The sequence below is a fragment of the Vanellus vanellus genome (genome assembly GCF_965231255.1).
Source record: "Vanellus vanellus genome assembly, chromosome: 28".
Lineage (NCBI taxonomy): Eukaryota > Metazoa > Chordata > Aves > Charadriiformes > Charadriidae > Vanellus > Vanellus vanellus.
This window is the reverse complement of record NC_138933.1, coordinates 182,210-201,356: the sequence shown is the minus strand read 5'-3', so window position 1 is coordinate 201,356 and position 19,147 is coordinate 182,210. Positions and strand designations below refer to the sequence as shown.

At 51.3% G+C, this 19,147-nt stretch overlaps 1 protein-coding gene across 1 annotated transcript; it reads left to right on the top strand.

Annotated features, from left to right (window-relative positions):
- The first annotated feature begins 4,498 nt into the window (after positions 1 to 4,498).
- Positions 4,499 to 16,833, top strand: LOC309682350 (keratin, type II cytoskeletal cochleal). Its single transcript, XM_082496431.1, has 13 exons — positions 4,499 to 4,684; positions 5,114 to 5,315; positions 5,856 to 5,954; positions 6,112 to 6,288; positions 6,491 to 6,947; positions 7,709 to 7,917; positions 10,890 to 10,950; positions 11,383 to 11,478; positions 12,217 to 12,381; positions 12,519 to 12,644; positions 13,897 to 14,117; positions 14,633 to 14,667; positions 15,557 to 16,833. The coding sequence occupies exons 5-13, from the start codon at positions 6,549 to 6,551 to the stop codon at positions 15,742 to 15,744; spliced, it is 1,500 nt and encodes a 499-aa protein (XP_082352557.1). The 5' UTR covers positions 4,499 to 4,684; positions 5,114 to 5,315; positions 5,856 to 5,954; positions 6,112 to 6,288; positions 6,491 to 6,548; the 3' UTR covers positions 15,745 to 16,833.
- Positions 16,834 to 19,147: the final 2,314 nt, after the last annotated feature.

Here is a 19,147-nt window from a genome sequence, read left to right as displayed (position 1 = left end):
GTCCTGGAGCTCGTGGCACCGTGCAGCAGCGGCGGCGTGGGGTGTGAACGCTCCTTGTGCAAACAGGACAAGGAGGCACGTGGGGCTCCGTCCCACATCACTCTGCTCAGCAGCTGGAAAATGCTGCAGGGGAGGACGGTCCAGTGGCAGCAACTCCTTTGGGGGAGGCCAAGGTGTTCCTGGATGTCACGGACAAGGTTTTGATTTGGCAGCAGTTCAAAACTTTTATTAATAAGGATTTGAGGCAGATGAAGAGGTGAAATTTTAGCAGCGCTCATTAACCAATTTAAGGGCTTACAAGGTGATTTAACAAAATAATTGAACAGCAACTTAATTACAGACTTGAAAATGACAAGATTCACGCTAACTTACTGTAAGGTATCCAAATCAATATATTGGTATAAACACCAAAATGTATAAACACTCATCATAGAAGGACACACACCACCCGAGTCTTTAACTGCGAGGACCGAGGTCCCTGTGCAGCAGGTGACTCTAGTGAGTCGTGCCCCTTTTCCTAAATCAATATATATGTGTATGAACACAAAAACGTATAAACACACAGACAAGGAGACAGAAAATATTTGGATCCAGTAAAATATATGAACATCTACACTCATAAAAGCCAATGCGCAAATTGGAAACGGAGACAGATAGAGGTGGATGGGAGGGGCCAGCCTATAGTTGAAATTTCGCTTTTCTTGAGTTTAGAGTAAATGCTCACGGTGCATCTGTGCATGGGCATTCCTCAGCAGGCAATTATTGGGACGATAGAAGGTTGACTCACCCTGGCGCTTTAACCCTCAAGGTGTCAGCCTGAGAGTCCCAGCTCAGGGGAGACGCCGGTCACAGCCCGCTGCAATCCGGGAGAGCTCAAAGGGTCTCGCGAGACGCTATAGTTATAGGGTCTGAGATAATTGACTTTTCGTCAGGCACTTGTCCACTCCAGCCCGACTCGGACCATGGGATATTCTATTACTATGAGGACAGGCTGAGAGAGTTGGAGGTGTTCAGCCTGGAGAAGAGAAGGCTCCAGGGAGACCTTAGAGCCGCTTCCAGTCCCTAAAGGGGCTATAGGAGAGCTGGGGAGGGACTTTTGACAAGAGCACGTAGTGACAGGATGAAGGGCAGGGGGGTGGGACTGGATGATCTTCAAGGTCCCTTCCAACCCAAACCATTCTATGCTTCTGGTACGTTCCACCAGTTGCACAAGCCCAGAATTTGCTACATCCTGAGGTTCTGCTGTTGCCCCCCCTCCTTTGGGCCATGATCCAGGTACTGTCGGGGTAGTCAATTATGGAGACTGTTTCCAAGCGATAGGGGATGCGGGAATGAGGTGCGCTAAGGGGTTGCCATAATGTTCTGGTCCATTGTCCTTTGCATCCTTTCCTGTTTTATGTTGGGTTATTACATGGTCCAGGTGGGGGGAAATCACACCAAGCCCCAAGTGGCCTAAGGGGGCCGGGGGGGTTGCACCACCACACTGGAGGTGCCGGCGAGTGGTTTTGTGCTGTTATCTAGATACCTTGGGGTTTAGACTGACACTTTCTTTGGGTTTCAGCTAGCAGAACAAGCGTGACCAATTCTGAGTTCAAGGAGATGTTTCGCAGCAGTGGAGCACATGACCAGCAGCAGGCAGCTTCCCAGGAGCCAGCAGGCAGCAAGGAGCCGAGCCGAGGGCTTCCCAGCCTCAGCAGAGCGGGCAGAAGGAGGAGGAAAGGTAAGACACAGCTCCTGGAGGGACAGGAGCTCGCTGAACGCCTTGTTGGGAACACGAGCTGGCTCTGGCATAGAGCAGCTGGCTCTGTCAGCCCAGGAGAGCTGCCGCCAGCCGGTCCTGCTGGTGCCGTGGTGACCCCTTTGATAGAATCATAGAATGGTTTGGGTTGGAAGGGACATTGAAGATCATCCAGTGCCACGCCCTGCCCTGGGCAGGGACACCTCCCACCAGCCCAGGTTGCTCCCAGCCCCGTCCAACCTGGCCTTGAACACCTCCAGGGATGGGGCAGCCACAGCTTCTCAGGGCAACCTGCGCCAGGGGCTCACCACCCGCACAGCCAAGAACTTCTTCCCAATATCTCATCTCAATCTCCCCTCTTTCAGTGTAAAACTGTTCTTCCTCATCCCATTGCCTCCCTCCCTCCCTGATCAAGAGTCCCTCCCCACCTCTCCTGTAGCCTCTTTAGGGACTGGAAGGGGCTCTGAGGTCTCCCCAGAGCTTTCTCTTCTCCAGGCTGAACCCCCCTAACTCTCCCCGCCTGTCCTCCCAGCAGAGGGGCTCCAGCCCTCCCAGCATCTCCGGGGCCTCCTCTGGCCCCGCTCCAACAGGTCCGTGTCCTCTGATGTTGGGGGCTCCAGAGCTGGAGGCAGTACTCCAGGTGGGGTCTCCCCAGAGTAGAGTAGAGGGGCAGAATCCCCTCCCTCGCCCTGCTGGCCCCACTTCTGATACTGAGGCTGCTCTGCTTTGTGGCAAAAAAGGAGAGGTGTAGCAGGAAGAGAAGGTGTAGTTTAGGTGAGACCCATCGTACCTGCCTCTGGCACTCATTAGGACCTGGGGCTGTTACAGCCGCGGGGCCGCCAGAGTGGAGAGCAACATGCGGTTTCCATGTGCAAAGCTGCACAGAGTTGCAGTGCGAACAATACCGCCGCGTGTGCCAAGGGCAGTGGAGCAGAGAGGGGCCACAGAATGGATTTCAAGTCCTCAGAAAAAGCCACTTGTTTCTGAAAGGTGGGAGGATTTCAACCTGATTCCGTTTATCCATTGTAAGACTAAGAGGGTGGTGACTTAACATTTAGGGGGAATCATACCCAGTTCAAGAGAGCCATTTAAGTGCTTCGGAAGTGGGCAGTGGCAGAAAACTAAAGCCACCAAGTAAATAACTTCTAATTAGAGGTAAGGCCCCAGGTTATAGCAGGAGGGTTCCTGTTGCAAGGCAGTGAACTGTACCGAGGTACCAACCTTTGGAACAAATGAATTCTTCAAATCAGCCGGTCATCGCCTTTCTGGAAAAGCCACTTTCCTGTCGTTGAGATACTGGGCTGAAGAGCTGCGTCATATTGAGCTTTATAGCCCGAGTGACACAGGAAGTAGGACTAAACAAATCAATAAAACTTTGTGATGGATAGCCACCTCATCCTAATGTGGCTCCTTTGTGCCTCAGACTGTTGACATACGGTGTCTCCGTTTGGGACAGTAAGATAACGAGTTCCCTCTGGAGCAATCTCTATATTCGCTGAAATTATTGATGAGCTGGAAGCTTTTACTAATGAGACTACTTAGATCCTGAAAGGGGGAGCTGTGATCGCAGCGTGGGGGAGATCTTCAGCACGGGGGTTTTATAGCTGCAGGTGTCAGTGCGAGGGCCACTGTGTTGGCATTGCTTTTGGGTGTTGTTAACAAGAATAACAGCTTGACAGTGTCATTTTGACGGCCCCATGAGTGCCCCCTCGTGCTCTTGCAATACCCCAATCAGGAGACCACCAAAACATTGCTTGTTGTTAGGACACTAATTAATTTATGACTCACCGCCGAAGCACTTTGGAGCAGTAATCACAAACTAGGACTGCACTGTGCAAACACAGAACCTAAGGGCGCTCCCTACTCTTGAAAGCTTTCAATCCAAACATTGCATTCTGAGCACACAACGAGAGATAGCCCAGGGGGTGTCAGCAGAAGATGTGGAAACAACAGACCAACATCGATCAGCATAAGAACATGCTCTTAACACAGATTTGCTCGCTGGCAAAAATTTCTTCCTCTTCCATTAGGATGTGACTTTTTTACCTTCCCCCCTCCCCCCTCTCCACTTTCTGGGCTGGAATTGAGAGCTTGGTTCATTTTCCCAAGGGTTTACGGAGGGAGGACTGGAGTCCCTCTGCTGGGAGGACAGGCTGGGAGAGTTGGGGGGGGTCAGCCTGGAGAAGAGAAGGCTCCGGGGAGACCTCAGAGCCCCTTCCAGTCCCTAAAGGGGCTATAGGAGAGGTGGGGAGGGACTCTTGATCAGGGAGGGGAGCCATGGGATGAGGGGAACGGTTTTACACTGAAAGAGGGGAGACTTAGATGAGATATTAAGAAGAAATTTTTCCGTGTGCGGGTGGTGAGCCCCTGGCGCAGGTTGCCCCGAGAAGCTGTGGCTGCCCCATCCCTGGAGGTGTTCAAGGCCAGGTTGGACGGGGCTGGGAGCACCCTGGGCTGGGGGGAGGTGTCCCTGCCCGGGGCAGGGGGGTGGGACTGGATGAGCTTCAAGGTCCCTTCCAACCCAAACCATTCTGTGATTTGTGACTCTGTCGGTTTTGTGAGCGTCGGCGTGTGGGGACCGGGATGCGTTATTGTGACACCAAGCACAGCAGTCCCAACATCAAAGCATTCACTTTCCCAAGAGGGTGTTTAACCAGTCAATACAGTGTCTTCTGTGTTACTGAACCTGAATCTCTGGGGGTCACTCGCGTGGGCTTGGAAGTATTTACCCGTTGGTGCGGTTGTGAAACTGTGCATGGCATCCCAACAACACAAGCAAACTCTGCTCGTGACACCTTTGGGTCACCGGATCGTGCTGTGACTTAACCTGACTTGAAACCAGATTTAAACGGGGAACATTCCCTCTGCCGCCTGGGCTGTAAAAAGCGCAAGGAATCTAAACTGGCTAGCTGCGACACCGGGAGCTGGGCAGCGTATAGCACCAAGGTAAACGAGGCTTTCCTGAGCCTTTCCTGTGTTGGTGGGTTGCTCATGGTATGGAAAAGAAAGCTTGAACATTCAGTGGAAGACAGACTCATCCTTACCTAAAATTAATGATGCTGCATGGCGGTAATTAAGATTAGAAAATAGTTTTTCATTGATCCGATCCTTGTTAGTGCAAACCAGGGTGAAGTTCAGTTCTCTTACTGCTGAACTGGTGTTTCTGCCGAGGCTGCTGAGAACAGCTTCGCCTTTATGATCGTTTATCTGTCGGCAGGCTTGTATTTTACCTGGCTGGATTGCTTTCTGATTTGTGTGGTGTTGTGCAAAAAAAACCCTGTCTGCTGATACGAAGGAGTTGAGGCTGGAATGCAACTTGATAAAATCCAGCAGCCGGGGCTTGCTTTCATGGGATTTATCCTTGCTTGCCTATAGGACTCTAAATCACACCTTCTGATTCAAACCCTGTCTTCTCGAGACAACCCAGAGCTGTTGGAAGGGAGCAGTCTGTCCCTCTCAACTTGGAAGGACCCGGAGCTACGTAAAAAAGCTGGAGGCTGCAGCCTTGCTGCTAGCTGTGTACGGACGAAGTGAACCCTCGCCTGTCTACACCAGCCATCGGGTCAAGCACAGCTGGGTGTGTGCAACGCACAAGTTTGCTTTACATTCAATGGATTTTTTTTATTTCTTTTTTTGCTGGTGAAAGCTGAGCCAGCTTGCCGGGCAGGGAGGAATCTTCCCTCGTATGTCTCTGTCTGGCTCAATCTCCCCCTTTCCCTCCTTCAAAAAGAGAATTTCCTTTTAGTAGCTGGGATTTCCAGCTAACTTCTATTCTTCCCGCGAAGAAGGAAGTACATATTTTGAGTAGGCTGTGGCCAGAACACGTAGCCAGCGCTATATTGCTGTCCTGATAAAGGGGAAGAGCTGAAGGGTGACACATTCAGGTCAGACACTGAAATCTCATGGAGGATTTACAACCTTAGAGTAGAGACATCTGTCCCTTCAAGGCTGTTTTAAACTGCAGAAAGGGAATAAAGCTGTTTTTTCTCTCTGCCTCTTTTGTATAGGAACCCAGAAATTTAAGCAGAAACTTATCCTGTCTCCTTTTGAGTGTGGAGTAACACGTTGGGTATTTCCACGCGCAGAGTGCAACTCACCTAAACTGCCTTTATTTTAGTGCTAACAGGAGAGAGAGGGCAAACCCACGGTGACCAGGGATAACTGCGGCATCTCTCCTCTGCCGTCCTCATTCCCTCGCATGGCGCAGACTCGATGGGTACTGCTGGCGGAGCACAGCGCCTGTGCCGGGGCTGCGGCTGCCTTTGGGTTGCATTAAACTAGGCTGGACCTAGTGCTACGCTGAAGCCCCCTATCTTTTATAGAGTTAAAAACTAATGAGTGCTCCCTCTCTTCTCATTTCAACATCTATTTAGGCAAGCGGGGAGGAACAGAGGAGCCTTGAGGAAATGGGAACCGGACCTGTCCTGTTGTAACCCTCTGCCAAGGGAGCCCAGAAGAGCCTGTGCTTCACGTCCCCCTGCTGCCCGGGCGGCGGAGGCGAAGGGAGGTGCAGGACAAAGCTGGGTCCGAGCGCGGGGACACGGCGCCAGGTGTGTCCTGGCCCTTCCCTGGCCCTTCCCTTCTCGCCTGCTCCAATTCAGCAGGTTGACGGAGGGTGGGAAGGCAGCCAGGCACACCCAGCTCTCCGAGGCAGTAAAATGATCCCTCTTTTGCCCTTGGGCCAAGCCCAGCTTTTCTAACGGATAAAAGGAGAAGCAGTCAGGAGAACTCGCTCACTTCCCTGGTCTCCAGCACAGCTTCCCTGAGGTTTTGAAGGGTGAGAGATAGTGAAGACACCCTCGGAGCAGCCATGTCCCGGTCCGTGAGTTTCAGCTCTCGCTCTGTGGCCGTGCCAGGGGTCAGCCAAGTGCGGGTCAGCAGCGTCTCCTCGACCCGTGGACTAGGAGGGGGTGCCAGCTTAGGCAGGACCGGTGGCTTTGGCAGCTCCAGCCTCTACAACCTCGGCTCCACCAACAAGCGGATCTCCCTTGGAGGTGGCAGCTCCTACAGCATTCGCTCTGGATTCGGCTATGGAGGTATGGGATTCGGTGGGGCACTCAGCCCTGGGGGTATTCAGGAGGTCACCATCAACCAGAGCCTCCTGACACCCCTGAATCTGGAGATTGACCCCAATATCCAGCGGGTGCGCAAGGAAGAGAAGGAGCAAATCAAGACGCTCAACAACAAATTCGCCTCCTTCATTGACAAGGTGAGGTGTTGGAAAGACTGACAGGTCTGTGGATGCTGCTTAAAAGCAGGTCTGACCCAAAGCTCGCTTAACCCAGTGGGGGACTCACAAATGGGCTCAGGATCAGGTCCTCAAGAGCATGGTGTGGTTTGCCTACTGCGATCCAATAACTCTTATTAAAGCCCTGCTTGCATTGCTGTCAGTGAAGGGTTTTGCCCCACTTAGGCCAGCTTGGTACCCCGTTTATTTAACTGGTATTGCCCATAGTGTGGGTGCAGGCTTTAAAGATCAAATCTGCACCTGAGCACACCACCACTGAATTCAGGGAGGAGGGGGCCTCTTGGAGGGGATCTTGATGTAAGTCAGAGCTTGCTGTGTTTGTTTGCACTGCCTGGTGCCCCTGTGGCTTTACTGTCTTGCACTAATTGATCGTATGTCTTGTGTAAACTTCGGCTCTGGCATCCTCAAAATGCAAGGAATCCAGACCTGGAGTTTGCAGAACTGGCTGACTTTGAGGTCTGCGGATGGCTTCTGTCAAGTGTCAGGCACGCAGAACCTGCTTATCTTTAATTCATACAAAGCCTTAAAGTCATAAGGCAAGCCCCATCGTCGCAGTGCTCCCTCATGGTCTTTATCACCCTCCAGGGTTTAGGTGCTTCCTACGAGCAATCTAAATTCTTCAGATACCATCCGAGGCCTGTCCTTCCCGCGGGATCCAAACTCTGTAGTGTCAGCTCCCCCTTCCTCCCGTTTTCACAAATGACCCTTTGGTTGCTTTCCAGGTGCGGTTCCTGGAGCAGCAAAACAAAATGCTCGAGACCAAATGGAGCCTCCTCCAGGATCAGAAGACCGCCCGGAGTAACATTGCTCCCATGTTTGAGACATACATCAGCAACCTGCGACGGCAGCTGGATGGGTTGTTGAATGACAAAGGGCGTTTGGAGGGCGAACTGAAGAACATGCAGGATCTTGTTGAGGATTTCAAGACCAAGTAAAGTATAATCTTCCCATCTAACGGTGTAGTTGAGCTGGCAGGTCGGTCAGCAGTTTGGCAGAGATGTCCCCAGCTTTTCTGCTAGGGAAGGAGATTTTTTTCCAGCTATGAGTTAGGTGTCTACTCCAGGGAAGGTGCCTGGAGGGCTGGAGCCCTTCTGCTGGGAGGACAGGCTGAGAGAGTTTGGGGTGTTCAGCCTGGAGAAGAGAAGGCTCCAGGGAGACCTTAGAGCCCCTTCTAGTCCCTAAAGGTAAAGGAGAGATGGGAAAGGACTTTTTACAAGGGCATGTAGTGATAGACTGAGGGGGAATGGCTTCAAACTGGAAGAAGGGAGATTTAGATGAGATATGAGGAAGAAATTGTTGCCTGTGAGGGCGGTGAGCCCCTGGCGCAGGGTGCCCCGAGAAGCTGTGGCTGCCCCATCCCTGGAGGTGTTCAAGGCCAGGCTGGACAGGGCTTGGAGCAACCTGGGCTGGGGGGAGGTGTCCCTGCCCAGGGCAGGGGGTGGGACTGGATGATCTTCAAGGTCCTTTCCAACCTAACCCATTCTATGATTCTTCTTGCCTGGATCACTCGTTGTTCCTGGCGCTTTGTTCCCACGTGGTCTCCAGTGGCTTCGTCCTCCTGGCTTTGCTCTGGGGCCTCCTCAGGGATGGCTTCGTACTTTGGGTTGGATGTGCCCGTTGGGGTCTAGAGGAGCCCCGTGGGAGCTTGGCAGGTTGGCAGGCGGAGGGGGAACTGCTGCCTGTTTTGTGGGGAGGTGATGGAACAGGAGACCCGCGATTTTTAAGTGAGTTTTCAGTCCAACTTGTGTTGCTTGGGAGGAGTCCCGTGAAGAAAGTAGCCTTTGTCCCAGCCTGTGCCCAACCCAACTGTGCGTTAAATGCCTTTAATAAAAAAAAAAAAAAAAAAAAAAAAAGAATTAAAAAAAGAAAAGGAAAGAGGGAGCTGGCAAACTGGATCAAGCAGGAACTGAAAACAAACACATGATAATCCCCGGGTTGTGTTTAGGAAAAGTCAATAGGCGGTGATTCCCAAAGAGGTGCATGGGAATGAAGTTTCCCCCAACCCTGCTCGGTTATTTGTACCCTGTGGTTGTCCACAGTTGGACTTTGCATCTCTGCCAGGCAGCAGCAAGGAGCTGGTTTGCACCCAGAGGAATTATAGCCCTGGTTTTCGTTGCATGTCACACAAATGCAGGGTGCACAGGTGCATGTTTATTCCTCCAGCTTACGGGTCCATGGAAACCCAAACCCTGTATGTGGTAGGAGAAGGGAAGCAGGAATTAGGGAAGATGCTACCGCAGCAGAGGGAGTGAGGATGCAGTAACTGGAGTTCAGAACCTGCTTCTCCCTGGTTTTGTGAAGAGAATCCCATCTTCTAAGTAGAATCCCTAAACATGAGTAGCTCTTTATGTGTCTTTTGCCTCTTTTTCATGTGTCCAATTTACGCAGCAATTCTCAGTTTACATCTGGGGTAGGGGAGGAGATTTATACGCGTGAGGCTCCAGGGGATGAGATTTGGTCCCTTATTCAGTAACTGCGTTGAGCGGGAGTGTGGTTCAGGGTAAGACTCTGCTCACGCTGTCTACGTGGCTCGGTGCAGGGCATGCCAAGGTGTGATAGTGCACTGGGCTTCCCGAGGTGCCGCAGGAGTCAGTGAAGAATATAGAATGATTTGTCCATTTGTTGAGCAGCTTGGTGGAGTTTCCCCCAGGAAACGAGGAATTTGACAAACCGTTCTAGAATAATTCAGTCTTTTTACCTCTCTCAGGTTATCCAGGCTGCGCTGCAGGCTGGGCGTACGCAGCACGCTTACGTAACGTCCAGGTCGTATATTATTCTGCAATAGCAACGGGTACGGTTCATTGATCTCAAAAGGGACAACGTCCATTTTGTGCCAGTGTGGATGGGCAAGCTTCCAGCGCAGAGTCGAAGGGAAGGCGCATGAAGGCTGTTCAAAGTGAAGTAGCTCACGCTTTGGAAGGCAAATGACAGCGCTAGCCACGCAGGGACTGCATAAATGGACAGAGCGGTGTTCTAACTTTGGCAACGGCAGTTCCAAAACAGCCAGAGAAAGTGGTTCCTGCGCTGCCCCTTGAATGACTTTCAGGATTCACACAGCAGCTTCTTGCTGTTCGTTTCGGCAGGTTGCCTTACGTAGAACAGTGTAATTCAGGCTCTGGATCCACACTTGCAAATGGTACAAATGTGAACTCCCATAAAGTTAATTTTTATCTGCTGAGGATCTAGCTTATTACATGTAAGGGTGAACGCCTAAGGAAGGGATGTAGGCAATATCAGAAGTTTGTGTGACTTTGAAGTGTAGTCGCTTTGTGCAGAATGAGAATAATTATACTTGGCTCTTACCAGGACGGTGGCATGTGATTACACCTGCGAAAAGTTCTCAGATGCCTGTGATAAAGAACTGCACAGTGAAAGCAGTGTCAGAGGGTGCTTCGATCAGCATAGAGGAATTTGTTGAGTCTGCTTGCATCTCTTCTGCGTTTGTATTTGCTCTCTCAAGGGGCAAGTGACAAAGCTGACACCCTTAGGACGTAGACTGCCATCCCGCAGCTGCCCCTGACTGAGCATAAGGAGCAGAAATCTTCTGAAGTGCAGTGAATTTTGATGAATGTGGGGAGGGAAGCATGGGGGAGGAATGCTTTCCAGGTTAGTGGTCATGGCGGTGTGAACCAGAACAGCTTTCAGGTATCGACTCATCCAAACAGTACCCTGTAACTGTGGCACACAGCTGGTACCTCTTGTGCAAACAATACCCGTGCTGCAGTGGTACGGCAAACCTCTGGCTGCGGCTGCCTTGCTCGGGGAAGGCAGAGGCTTTCTGAGGTGGCTCACAAGGAGAGAAATGGAAGGAGAGAGCAGAGAAGTGGGGTAACTCTTCACTGGGACGTTTTTCCCTTTTACCCAGGCTCTAACTTCACACCAATCCCTTTTTTTTTCTGGCAGATATGAAGATGAGATCAACAGGCGCACGGCAGCAGAGAACGAGTTTGTGGTGCTCAAAAAGGTGCGTGCCATGGATATTAGCAGGTGAAGAATTATAGCTCTCATTTCTGACTAAAGGCCATCTCGGTGTAGGCACTGAAGTCTCTGTAGGAAGCTGGGAAGGAGTCCCAGATCCCATGGATATCACAGATTTTGGCTGTATCTTTCTTTGGGATGTTTCCTAAGACCTTCCCTGACTGTCCAAACTGACAGCAGACTTGCAAACACAGGTTCAGGGCACTCTACAGAACATGTGGGATCACCATCAATGTTTACACCAGCAATGTTTAGTACACCCTTAGATAATTTTTAGGATATGGTGGGTCACTGGGCATGAAGCGCAGACGGCTTGGGGAACTTGATGGGCTCATGGCTGCTTTTGAAGCCATCAAAGGCTGAGTGGACGTAGTCATCAAAGCTATGGCAATCTCAATGGATTATCGCTCTTTTTTAGGATGTGGATGCCGCCTACATGAACAAAGTGGAGCTGGAGGCCAAGGTGGATGCGCTGACAGATGAGATTAACTTCCTGAGGTCTCTCTATGAAGCGGTAAGGTCCTTTCTGCTTATTGCGGCTGCTGCGGTGTAGCACCACCAGTGGGTGAAGAGCAGCGAGTGGCAACTGAGAAAATTAATGTGCTGTTTCCAGAGACAAGAAAGGTGATGGAGACATGGAGTCTTCCATTGCATGAGCAGAAATAAGCCTGCAAGTGAAGTGCACATCCTGTGACTTGTCACAGTGGTTTCTTCGTCTGGGATGTGAGATGCATTTACTGCAAACATAGCCAGGATGTGCATTATTTTTTGATGTTGTTAGTGCAAAAACAAGGAAAAACAGTGTCTTATAGCCGGTGCTGTAGTGCTGGTGTGTGCTGTGTGAGAGAAAGAAAGGAAAGCTCCTTGTCCCAGCCACCTTTATCTTAGCCATGATTCTGACTGCATCCTTGGGTTCGGTGGTGGAATTTGGCCCTCGCTTTGTTGTGAAGCTGGTGCTCAAGCTTCTGGGACTCACATTTCATGCTGGGTTCTTATCTCAGGAGTAAGGGAAACTAACCTCACTGTTGAAACGCGGGTGATAAGAATTAGCTCCCTTTCTGCTGTTGTTACTTTGTGTTTTGCAAGGTTAATGTGATTCGGTTGGTTTCCTTCTAATTAATGAATGTTTTGATTGAATTCTTTTTATCTGCCTCCCTTTCCCTTTTCTGCTCAGATTCCCTCTTTAATTGGCTTCCAAAAGAGAGGCCCTTAAGTCAGTGATTAATGGTATTGTTTTTAATGTAACTGGCAGGAACTTCATGAGCTGCAGGCCCAGATCTCCGACACCTCTGTGGTGCTGTCCATGGATAACAGTCGAAACCTGGACCTGGACAGCATCATCGCGGAGGTCAAAGCACAGTACGAGGAGATTGCCAACAGGAGCCGGGCGGAGGCCGAGTCCTGGTACCAGAGCAAGGTGAGTGATGGGGGAGATAAAGGCGGTTACAGCTTCTGTTAGTTCATGTATCCTGTCATGAGTGGGAGAGATTTTAGCCAGCTAATTGATGGCCAGCCTGACTCCCATCATTTCTCTTACACTGTTTTATGTCACAGTACGAGGCCCTGCAGATCACTGCTGGGAAACACGGAGATGACCTCCGCAACACGAAGAATGAGATCACGGAGATAAACCGCATGATCCAGAGGCTGCAGAGTGAAATCGAAAACGCGAAGGCCCAGGTGAGGAGCTGCCCTTGTTCTCCGGCTGCAGAGCAGTGTGTTTGGCAGCAACAAGAGCGTCAGGGGTCTGGGTGTAATGCAACATCTGTAGAAGCAGTTTGGGGGTGGCTGCAATGTTCACCTCAAAAGATGTCAGTTCTGCTGGAGGGAGAAGTTGCGTTGTGAGCAATGTAATGCCGAGAGGCAGCTGAACTCTAGGTGAGAACAAGTCCTCCAGCGAGCTGGGAGCGCAGGAGGGGAGGGATGCGGAGCTGTTTCCAAAGGACAAGGCTGCGTGTGGCCTCCCTCCCAGCCACATGCATTCCTTGTACCCTCCTGTTTCTGGGATCTTTGTCCACTCCCTTTTTGCAGAAGGGAATACCATGTTTGGGCATATAAAAGAATTTTTCAGCTGTATGGGAGTTCTGTTTGCTTTCTCCAGGGGCTGTTATCGCTTTATCAAACGGCTGGTGAAATCCAGACCAATGAGTGGTTCAGACCATGTTCGGGGCTGAAAACTGGCTGTAAATAACCAGAGTGCACAAAGCTGGAGATAAGCCATTGTGATTCATCCATTTGTGTTTATTTGCTTTCAGGGCAGGGAGGCTTCAGCACACACTTGCAAGCAAAGAGCTGACCCAGTGCAGCTCCTTTGAATAACGAATGAGAGTATAAAGCCCATGTGTTCATTGTGAGCCCTTCCTGCCAAACATGGGGTGTTTTTGGAGGTGCAGGGGGCACAGTTGAGGGTGGGTTAGACTGCCAGCTTGATGTGGCCCCACAGGGACTCTTTTGGGGTAGGTCTTCATTGTTTGTTAACTGCAGGTCTGCTCGAGTCCACGCTTGCCTCACATCAAAGCTTGCTGGAGACCAACTGGCTCTGAACAAGCTCTGGGGCATAACAGGAGAGAAAACCTGAGCTTGCATTAACCTTAAGTGTTGTGCTGTTGTGTGCGGTGTGGGTGGGCTGAGAAGCTGAGGATCTCCTAAAGAAAGTCTTCCAAAAATGTAGCCAGTGGAGAGAAATCGGGCCTGTCCTTTGGAAGAACGTATCTTGGGATGAGATGAGCTTCCTTTGCAGGCTGATCTCCATCCAGTGCCCCCAAAAAAATAGAGGCGTGAACTTCTAAAGATCTAAGTTGAGCAAATGGCTCCAGGGCTCTGCAGATACCGAGAGATGGTCTGGCCAGTAGATGCCAGAAGTCCATGGGCAGTAGTGCCCTCCACGAAGGAGGTGGGATGCCCACTCACCTGCTCTGCTTCATCCCTGCAGCGTGCCAAGATGGAAGCAGCCATTGCTGAAGCCGAGGAACGTGGGGAGCTGGCAATCAAAGATGCCAAGGCAAAGCTGGAGGAGCTGGAGGCAGCTCTGCAGAAGGCGAAGCAGGACATGGCCCGGCAGCTCCGCGAGTACCAGGAGCTGATGAACGTCAAGCTGGCCCTGGACATTGAGATCGCGACCTACAGGAAGCTGCTGGAGGGCGAGGAGAGCAGGTGGGAGCAACCTGTGGGTTTTATGTGAGGAAGGGTCCAGCCCTTTTCTCACTTTGCTTGGGGACATGATGAGGGCCGGATTCCAATTTCTGCAGGGAAATACAGAAGAGAAAACTTTGCATTTTAAACGGAGTTTTGGTCCTGAAAATGCTTTGGCTGAAGAGCCAAACTGGCAAGTCCTGGGGAAAAGTTGATACTTTTGGTGAAAATATGCAGAGGCAAAAAGTTTTCCATCAGTTGTTCAGGGCTGTGGCAGAAAATTTCCAAGTGGCTCAAATCCCCATGGAATTAGGACAGAGCTTCTGTGCTCTTTCAGCCCCCCCAGGTGATAACAGAGCTTGTAAACGTAGGGCCAGAACAAAGCACTGGATGGCACACTTATCTTGTCTGAATTATTTACAACAGCAGTAATAACTCACTGCCATTGTCTATCCTCAGCGCTGGGGCCCCGGGGGAACACTGAGTAATGCCGAGTCTAACCCGTCCTCTTCCTTTGTGTTTTTCTTCTCCAACAGGTTGGCTGGTGATGGAGTTGGCAACGTCAACATCTGTGAGTTGATTTTATAATTTATAATCGTTACACATAGCTGTATGCCTATAGAAAACACAGGTGGGGACTAATTGGGTCTGCATGCAGGAGCCTCACAGTGCCCTGCCGCAGCTTCTGCCACCCAGTTAGCCCCATTCTTAAATGGGAGCCCCCCTGAGACAGAAGTCTGTAGTATTGTTGGCTCCATGGCAGACCTCAGCTCTAACTCATCTGAATGAAATTTAACTTGGGGGAATATTGATCCTTCTTTCCTCCCGTTTTTGTACGGAGAAAAATGTACAAATGAGAACAGGCATTGCCTGGATTGGAAGGTAGTGCAGAGGTGATGTTGGAAGGTGTTTTTCCAGCTTGGGATGCGTTGCATACTCCCCTTGCTGGGACATTGGAGAGATGCTGGTGTCTTGGAGACACTGTCTAAACCAGCGACTCTACTTTTCATCCACTTAATTGCCGCTGAGAGCTGGTGAACCACACGCCCACATCCTCTTTAGTGCTCCAAGAGGTGAGCTGAACGTTTGTGATATGGGGACTGAGTGATGGAGAAAGGAGATCACAGACTGATCAGGGATGGAAGGGCCCTCTGGAGCTCATCCAGTCCAATCCCCTGCCAGAGCAGGGTCACCTCCAGCAGGTTACACAGGACAGCATCCAGGCAGGGTTTGAATGTGGGCTGCTCAACCCTCACGTGCATCTGCCTTAGCACTGAGAATAAATGCTCTGGGCCAAAACGTGACAAGAGATTAGTGTGCTGGGCCCTGTGTTTTGCAGGAGATCGTAGAGAGTTTTCATCTGGTTGCTGCAATTCAGAAATGCCCTTTTTGTGAGGGTGCCAGACTGGGTTCAAAGTTCCCTGGTGCTCACGTTTGGTTTGCTTCTCTCTGTGCCGCAGCCATGGTCAGCTCCAGCAGTGGAGGTGGCTATGCCAGTTCCAGTGGATTTCTGGGAGGAGGAATCGGAGGAGGCCTTAGCCTGGGAGCAGGCATGGGCAGCGGGGCGCTCGGCTTCTCCTCTGGGGGTGGCTCCAAAACCTACAGCATCACCACAACCTCGTCCAGCAGGAGAAGCTTCAGGAAGTAACTACAGGAACGGAGACCGGCGGTACCCATTCCATGGGAGGAGGGAAACCATAGAAAGAAAAGTCGTGTTGCCTTTTATAGGACAAATTGGCTGCAAAATTTCTGGAATTAGACATACCAGAGTACCTGACCCTGCCACGTCGCACCTAAGGCTTGATCCTGCACTGTTGAGCTCGGTGGGAGCCGTTCCGCTGAGGGCAGGTTCAAGCCTGTAGGGTGAAATTCACCCAGCGAAGCAGGCGGTGCAACGCTTCTGTTACTCGTGGGCTCGGTACCCCCTGCTCAGGGCTGGGTTTCACCCTTTGAAGGGCAAAGCAATCATTTGAGTGGCAAGCTAGTCCACATTTCTGCTGTGGTTTCGCAAAAGAGACCTGAAGATTATCTCCCTCTTAATGTGATTTGGAAGACTTTATTCCCTTAGGCTCCTCAGAAAATGCCAACCCTTGGTAAGAGTTCAGTCTGGGTTTGTTTTCTTAAAGTATACGAAGAAGAAAACAGTGAAACTGTTCCGGGTTTCTCTTTATTTTCTTTGGAAATGGGCTCAGAATTCAACAGTTCTCCTCTGAATGAAGCTGATTTCTTACCGAAGGCAATGCAGATTTACTTTCAGGTTCTTTACAGTGTAGTAACTCACAAAAAAGCTCCCCCACCCGTTCCCTCCCCTTAAAAGAAGCCCAAAGCATAAAGGATATGAAGTTGCTTAAAATTACAAGTAGCACACTAAAATGGGAGATAACATTCCCCATCCCTGGGTGTCTCTGTTTACCGCCCTGTATTTCAAAGCATATCTAGTGATATCTGGTGTCTTTACCACAGCCAGGGAAAAAAGCGTGTTTTGTTGATGCATCATTACAATACTTACTTGATCCTGCCAAAATGTGTCTTCAACTTAAACATGCCGGAGAAAACAGGTCGTTACTGCAGTAGGAAGAATTGTTAGATAAATAACTCGAAGAAACCGCGCAGAATTGTTGTATTGCATGCTCAGCCATGTCCTAGCAGTGTATCTTTGGTTGACATTTTATGCCTGTACGGTCTGAGACCTTGTCATGAGGCCGTTAATAAAGTTTCCCTATCGCGTGCTTCTTCAGTCCCAGCTGAGTTCCTCTTCTGTGCTGCCCTGGATGCTCAGGGGCTCTGGAAAACATCCAGTGTTATCACCCCGCTCCTGGCTGCGTCCCCCGGAGTGGTGCCATGCGGTGGTCAGGGGCAGGATTTAGGGTTTGTCATTCCTGGATGAATTTTTACCTGCCAAGCCTGGCCAGTGGGATGGATGACGGGACTGGTTTTGTTCAAGCACAGCCCCTCATCAGGACTGAAACTGCCTGAGACCAATCCATCTCCGAGCACTGTCTTCCTCCGCTCAGCCGAGAGGAGCTAAAGGCCGGAGGAAACACTTGGCTTGTGGATGGCCAGAGCTTGGAGGGGTGAATCTGGGCCTTGCTGCATGAGGACAACTCCTTCCTGCTCCTTTTGGGGTAGCATGAGGTGAGAAGGGCTCACCCCGGGTGATTTGGGCTCCCTCCCACCCTTCTCGCAGGGCTGTGGCGTGGACGCGCTGTGAGTCCTTCCTGGAGCTGCTGTCGCACGAGGTGTCACCCCCGCAGGGACAGGGATTTTGTAGTCACTGAGAAAAGCCATTTCCTCCAGGGTGAGGATGGCGATGAGGCTGCCGGGGCCTTGAAGGATGCTTTACCCCCCCCCATGCATTACCTGGACCCCATCGGTGCAGTGCCCGGTACCTCCTGCTGGAGCAAGCGCTGTGCTGAGCCTGGTGGGGTTTTACTACACGTATGGCACTGATGGCAGGGAGGGGGGAACCCGGGGGGCCCAGTAGAGCCCCGTTAGCAGCAGCCCAGCACAGCTGGCTCACGGCTTTTACATCATAGCCAAAAAATCAAAATTAAGCTGGAGCCCCTCTGCTGGGAGAACAGGCTGGGAGAGGTGGGGGGGGTCAGCCTGGAGAAGAGAAGGCTCTGGGGAGACCTTAGAGCCCCTTCCAGTCCCTAAAGGGGCTATAGGAGAGGTGGGGAGGGACTCGTGATCAGGGAGGGGAGTGATGGGATGAGGGGGAAAGGTTTTACACTGAAAGAGGGGAGACTTAGATGAGTTACGAGGAAGAAATTCTTTGCTGTGCGGGTGGTGAGCCCCTGGCGCAGGTTGCCCCGAGAAGCTGTGGCTGCCCCATCCCTGGAGGTGTTCAAGGCCAGGTTGGACGGGGCTGGGAGCAAACTGGGCTGGTGGGAGGTGTCCCTGCCCAGGGCAGGGGGTGGCACTGGATGAGCTTTAAGGTCCCTTCCAACCTAAAGCATTCTAGGATTCTATGAAAATCCCCTGAGGTTAATTGACATGAAGAGCTCAAAGACAGACACTGCCCGGATGTTTTTGGCTGGGGGTGCTGCAGTTTGCTGTCGTTGCGTAGCTTTGTGATACTTAGTGAGGAATTCTGGGCCTCTCTTGGCATTACAAGACATGAGCAGGGATCCATCGCTGCTCCTTGGATTTGTGGGTGTCAGGATTGTGTCAGGCTCCCACTGACCTGGGAAGGGACACGTGCAGTCTGTGGCTGCAGCTTTTCCGCCTTCGCAGAAGACCATGCGCTGCTGGGCAAAAGGGGATCTGCACACGTCGGGGAATGCCATGAAGTGTCTGTGTAAGTCCGTGGAGACGGATGCTCTTTGTGCTCGTTCTTTGGATCTGGTCTTGACTCAGTCTGGAGTCGTAAGTGGAGCTGGTTGAAATTTATTCTCTCCGCTTCAGCGGTGATGCTGATGTCATGAAGGCGAAGTGCCCTGAATTAGCGTAAAAGCGGGTGTGTTCCGAGCGTCTTGTTGACTGCAATTTCTGCAGGTTGGATTCAGGATAAATAATTCAGCTTCAGAAGCAGATTTGCAACGGAAGAGATTTTTGCACTTCCAGCAAAAGGAGTCAGACATGGCCCAGAGAAAGCCAGCACCCACCTGCTCTGGGAGCCCTTCACCACGGAGCACCGCCACTGAGCCATGTGTGAGCTGCCTTCGATGCCGAGGCTCACCCCGCGGCGGGCAGAGCCATCCCCCAGCTCTCACCGCTTGGGCTGAGTCTCCCGGGTGCCACACTTCACCTCCCACTGCTTGTCGGAATGCTTCCTGTGCTTGGATGTCACTACTGGAGAGATTCAGGGCAACAAAAGGATGATGATGGGAGTAAGGAGGTCTCAGAGGTGTTAAGAGGTAGACAAAGCCATCAAACGATCCACAGAGCAGTATTTTTTGGCCTCGCTGTTTTGCAGCAGTGACTAAGAATAAAGGAGCATTGGAAACATGGATAAAATCATACGCAGGCAAGGGATGTCCGTGTTGGTGTGGGACCAGGAATGCGCCTGGTCTGGACATCGGGACATCCTGGGAAGTTGCTGTGGGTCA